Source organism: Didymella exigua (assembly GCF_010094145.1).
Source record: "Didymella exigua CBS 183.55 unplaced genomic scaffold M421scaffold_52, whole genome shotgun sequence".
Lineage (NCBI taxonomy): Eukaryota > Fungi > Ascomycota > Dothideomycetes > Pleosporales > Didymellaceae > Didymella > Didymella exigua.
The window spans coordinates 204,377-209,412 of NW_022984826.1; the positions used below are offsets into that span (position 1 = coordinate 204,377).

Sequence of the window (5,036 nt, forward strand, 5' to 3'; positions counted from 1 at the left end):
GTGTATAAGCTGATTCTGCACTGATAGATGGTGGAGAGTCCGATGAAGCTTCCGGGTCTCTCTACTATTGTTGTCCTTCACTGCAGCCTTGATAAGACTCTGGACTTTGACCCAGTTGTCACCGCTATACACAGAAGTAGACGAATCAGAGCTCTCAGCTGCCTCAGGGGTTCCGTGGGTGAAGCGATCAAGTACTTGGCTACTATCAGGTGGGCATATCCCAGTAACTCTGAAGGAGCTCAATACAGTACTCTCTGTAAAGCTCTTCACCCAAGCACGCCAGAATAGTAGAATGAAGTCACCTTTCTTGACTAGGAGCCACCCTAGGCTTTGCTGGAGGTACTCAGTGAGCTCAATAGTATAGAAATGAGCCAGTGGGGCGAAGCAGACTACGTCCAACGGCTGGAGAGTCTGGGTTGAGTGCGGGGGCAGTATAGCCAGCAGAATTCAATGATTATCACAGTACTTGATGAACTCCATCGTTATATGGGAGCCATGGCCATCTACAACTAAGAGCCAGTACTGCACACGTGATTTCTGCTTAGTATAGCAATCAAACACCTGTTCAAGCTAGGCAAGGCCAACGTTGTTGTTTGTCTAGCCTGTAGGGGATGTAGTGAAGTGTGCTAAGTGCTGTTCTGGTTTGATATCGTCCACCCAGCTCGATCGTATAGCTGGCCCAGCTGCCTCATATATAATACCAGGTGGTAAAGCACTCCCATCAGCACATACACAAGCTAGCACTGTCACCCACTCCCAGTTACTAGCTTGTATAGACTGCCGCACCTCCTTCCTCTCATATTGACGCTTGTTGAATACTCTTTTTGACCTCCCAATGACCCCTATCATAAAGCCCTTCTCGTCCATATTGTATGTGTTTTCTGGCTCTACGTTGTACTTATCAATCTTAGAGTAGAGTATATCAAAGTACTGTTTATACTTAGTATATGACTCGGCGTAGTGGCAATTGGAGTCCATAGCGGAGGCCCAACGTGGCAGGAGGCAGTTGTTGTGACGGTGGAGGAAGCGAGTGACCCAGCTATCAGAGAGCGTCTCCTGCGCTACAGCAGAGGCGAAATTTCGTATCATCTCTCTTGTAGGTGGTAAGCGACGGGTAGTGAGTTCTTGTATATACTTTACAAGCTCTGCCTCTTGTTGTAGGTTGAGTTTGTGCTGCTCAGAGTCCTTGACTGCACGCGACGTTGTCTGCTGCCAGTGCCTCCGCGACAACGTTGACCGACTGCAACTGTATTAATCTGCAATTTTTTAATAGACGAGTTTCTCTCCAGGTTCAAGTGCATTTATATGCGCAAGCGCAGCTTCAATTGGAGTCATGTTGTTGTGTTGTGACGCGTTGAAAAAGTAGCCTATTTTGAGGATATCGTGCATTGCGCGCACGGACACGGGTACAGCCTCAAGTTTGTATAGTGCTGCAGGGTGATTATCGGGCGTTGCGCGCACGGACACGGTACCGGTACCGTAGGGCTGCAGAACTTCAAAGAGGTCCATAGTCATTAGATGTTGACTGAGTGATGGGTGTCTATCTTTACAACGCGACCTTTTCGCTGCATCACGACGCAATCTCAGAATGCGCACTGCGGGGGGGGGGCTCTCAGTCTCTCCGACGCCGAAATTGTGCAGCGATTTCCGATCTTGCACGGTCCGCCCGCAAAATGGAAGGCGCGATGCATGTTGATTGGCTGGTCAAAAAATCCACCGAAGTTGAGCGCAGCATAGGATGGAGAGCCCTTAAAATCACTTCTCAAAGGCATGCCCATTGAAGCCCGCATAGTGTCCTACAAGCTTGACCCAGCAAAGGCGTTATGCTCCGGGCGAGCATCCGGCTTGACTCTGGCGCACGTTGATAATAGCGAATATGTCATAGTATATACAACGTCCGATGCCCTCTTCGGCACTCTCACGAGACTAAGCCTCCTCTTCCCGGCTCGGTTGTAGCAGAGTACAAAGGCTCTGCTTCTCTGCATTCGCGTGTCTTCTAAATCACTTCCCATCCTCTGTACCCTGGGTGTCCTTTACCATGAGCCACGCAAGCAGGTGACGCTTCTGCTCAGGACACATCTCTCCCTCCACAGCGTCGACAAGCCGGTACTTATCGGGCAGTGTGACGCTGTAAAAGAGCCTCTCCCCACCTGTCCCACCGCCGTGTTCTCAATGACGACAACCGGTTGATCCTCCGACGCGTGGCTCGCACCGAGCTTGACGAGCGGTCTGAGTAGGTGACACGCGTGTTGACTTTTTCGAAACGCTCATTCCAACCTGCCCTGTCAGTGGTTGCGAATGACAATTCTCACACATTTCTTGATCGCTATGCCGCACGAAGAGAGGTGTTCTACCCTTCATCCCTCCTGTCTAGCAATCAACTCCAAGAACCACGGCCGCCAAACTGTCTCCGCCCAATCGAGCAGGAAGTGCAACACAGCTATGACCTTGAGCGCATCACACACATTCCTTGTGCTTCCGATTGTAATCTGCTCTCGGACGATCACTCCTTCGCTTGTCTTTGTCACTACCAGCAAATGCCATTCATGTCCCTGCGAAATGAGCACCGGTATGGCTGGCCAAGGTTTCTTCATGACGGCCGCCGGACTCTGGCCGTCTTTCCACAGCAGCTCACAGCGCCGCAGCCAGGCGTCCATCCAGATCCCAATCTGGGGCTTGCCGTCTGTCCAGGACTTCATCGGAGACTTAGTCTCGATATGTATGGCGAAGGGTAAGTCTTGTGCCGTACTGGTGATGTGGTTCCAGGATTTCAATGTGTTGGCTGCAAGAGGTCGCAGGGTCCGATATGCATTGGATATGACGGAGTCGGGTTTTAGGCAAAAGACATAATCTATGATTCGGCCAGGAAGGTTGTTGTTACTCAGAGCCGGCGGATCAATGCGAGCGGATTGCCTGAGTGAGATTAGTCTATCATCGCCTACTGACCTGGCGCATTCGTTGCACACTTACACAGAGTGAAGCGAGAGCACATTGGTATGCCGACTGGTCGCAAGCGCAAGCTTGAGCAGCGGCTTCTGCACATCCGAATTCCACTCATCTTCAGCACCTCCTGCCCCAGTGTTCAACACGATCGCATCGTTAACGATATCGGCAATTTTATGAATCGCAGGCGTCACTCCACGCAAAGCCCTGCTAGCGTCTCGTGCCCAAGGTCGCAGTAGCCTCGCTCTATCCAATTCCGAGACTTGGGCAAGCGACGCTCCAAACGCGTCTGCATTGTCGTAGTCCAATATACCGACACCGTCCGCAAGCATTTGCACCGCAGTTCGCATCGCGGCGACATCCGATCGACCGCTGTCTGCCTCGACAATGCTGAAGTCGCAAAAGATGACTGGTCGTTCGAGATTCCTCAGCGCGTGTATTTGCTTGGTAGGGCTGAGCCTCCCACTCTTGTGCGAAGTGACAGAAGCAGTGGAATCGCTCCTTGAAGACGAGGTTGGTGAGAAATAGAATGGGTCGTTGATTTCGCGAAGGCGTTTGGCTGGACGAGGTGTCTCTTGATCGTCACTGGTGACGCCAACACCAGAGTCCATATCTGCCGAGCGAGGTCGCTTAGTCGGTCGCGGCGCGGCGCAGTCGTTGCAAAGGGCAGAGTCCTTCAGAGCGACGGTGCTGCGTCTGTATCAGCATAACCATGTCGATTGGAGGTTTCAATTGGCAGTAGAACACGCACTCTGTAGGTGGGGATGCGACAACTGCACCCAGCCAGCTGTAGATAATCGGATCTAGCAGTGACGACGAGGGCATGGCAGCACCGGACGCGTGGGGTAAGATGGTGCGATGCGAAGGCTAGGAGGGCAGCCGTGCGAAGTGAGCAATCGAGCCAAATTGATAAGGCTGTTTGTCGCGCCCGCAGCTGGCCCGGCAACCGCTCCCTTCAAAACCGGTGCCGCGTCCGTGCACCGATTGCGCCCAATCTCTGACGTCAGCACCATTTCGAAGCGCGGTCGCAGAGCGAGCCTACCAGCTACCTGCAGAAGAGCGATCTGACAAAGAGGTTTGTGAGAAGCGTGCAAGGGAAGGGGTGGGGTCGTAGCGCGGTCGCGTAGCGCGGCCGCATGTCGCGTGTCGTTGTCTCCCAGCTGCAGATCCTTTCTGGAGGTCCAGAATTACACCACTTGCAGCGGCCGCGCGTGCAATCGATCGGCACGTTTCCTATGAAAGATCAGCATCCTGCAGACCCACAGAATACTTCCTCAGAAGGTTTTGCAATCATACCTTCCCTGTTTGGTTCTGCAGCTGAATCGGTCATCGCACGCACAGACACGGCAGTGCTCGCCAAGATCACAGCCCGTTTTGAGGCGCGTGCATCACTCGACCGCATAGATCGTAACAGCACGCAGCCACGCCAAGATTTGAATGCCTCCCACGATCCACTATTGAGTGTTTACCACCTGCACATTACGATGTTCCACTCTTAAGGACCACAGGTGAGCAGAGACCAGACGTTTCGCAACCATCATGCCGAGATGCCCCACACTCCACTGCGACGTGAAGGCTCAGGCCAAGGGATGGAGAGGGGCATTGCCGCAAATGTCCCTAATTTCTGTTATCTGCTGGGCTCCAAGAAAGACAATGTAAAGTTATTGCCTGTGAATGCGTACATTCGCCGGTTGTGGCTAGCGTTTCAAAGCAGCAAGCACTTGTCTATGCCAAGGTGCTTTCTTGATCTAGGGGCAGAAAGTGTAACCACGTGGCTCAGATCACATGCTATCCTATTGTAGCAGGCACTGCCTGGTGGGCAAGTGCACTTACCTGGCGTATCCTAGTGGTATCGGGTTAGGCTGGCGGATGGGTAGGGTAGGGTAGGGTATAGGTATAGTCACGTGACTAGTGGGTAGGAACTAGGTAGGGTATACAAGGTACCCTACCCAAACCGTTTGGGTAGGGTAGCACGTGACTGGGTATAGGTATAGGTAGGGTAGCACGTGACTGGGTATAGGTATAGGTAGGGTAGCACGTGACTAGGTATAGGTATAGGTAGGGTAGCTAGGTAGGGTCTAGGAATGGGTAGT

The 5,036-nt window shown here is 52.5% G+C and overlaps 3 protein-coding genes across 3 annotated transcripts; all 3 read right to left on the reverse strand.

The window, feature by feature from the left end:
- Window positions 1-3: 3 nt before the first annotated feature.
- On the reverse strand, window positions 4-447 carry M421DRAFT_46823 (uncharacterized protein; the record flags this gene model as incomplete). The annotated part of the gene is made up of 1 exon (XM_033594704.1): window positions 4-447. A coding segment is annotated over one exon (444 nt), but the record flags the coding sequence as incomplete, so codon positions are not given.
- Window positions 448-597: 150 nt separating this feature from the next.
- M421DRAFT_75726 (uncharacterized protein) lies at window positions 598-1,251 on the reverse strand (the record flags this gene model as incomplete). The annotated part of the gene is made up of 1 exon (XM_033597163.1): window positions 598-1,251. A coding segment is annotated over one exon (654 nt), but the record flags the coding sequence as incomplete, so codon positions are not given.
- A 1,106-nt stretch (window positions 1,252-2,357) lies between these two features.
- M421DRAFT_75715 (uncharacterized protein) lies at window positions 2,358-3,768 on the reverse strand (the record flags this gene model as incomplete). The annotated part of the gene is made up of 3 exons (XM_033597160.1): window positions 2,358-2,913; window positions 2,971-3,633; window positions 3,695-3,768. The coding sequence occupies 3 exons, from the start codon at window positions 3,766-3,768 to the stop codon at window positions 2,358-2,360; spliced, it is 1,293 nt and encodes a 430-aa protein (XP_033443582.1).
- Between the last annotated feature and the right edge of the window lie 1,268 nt (window positions 3,769-5,036).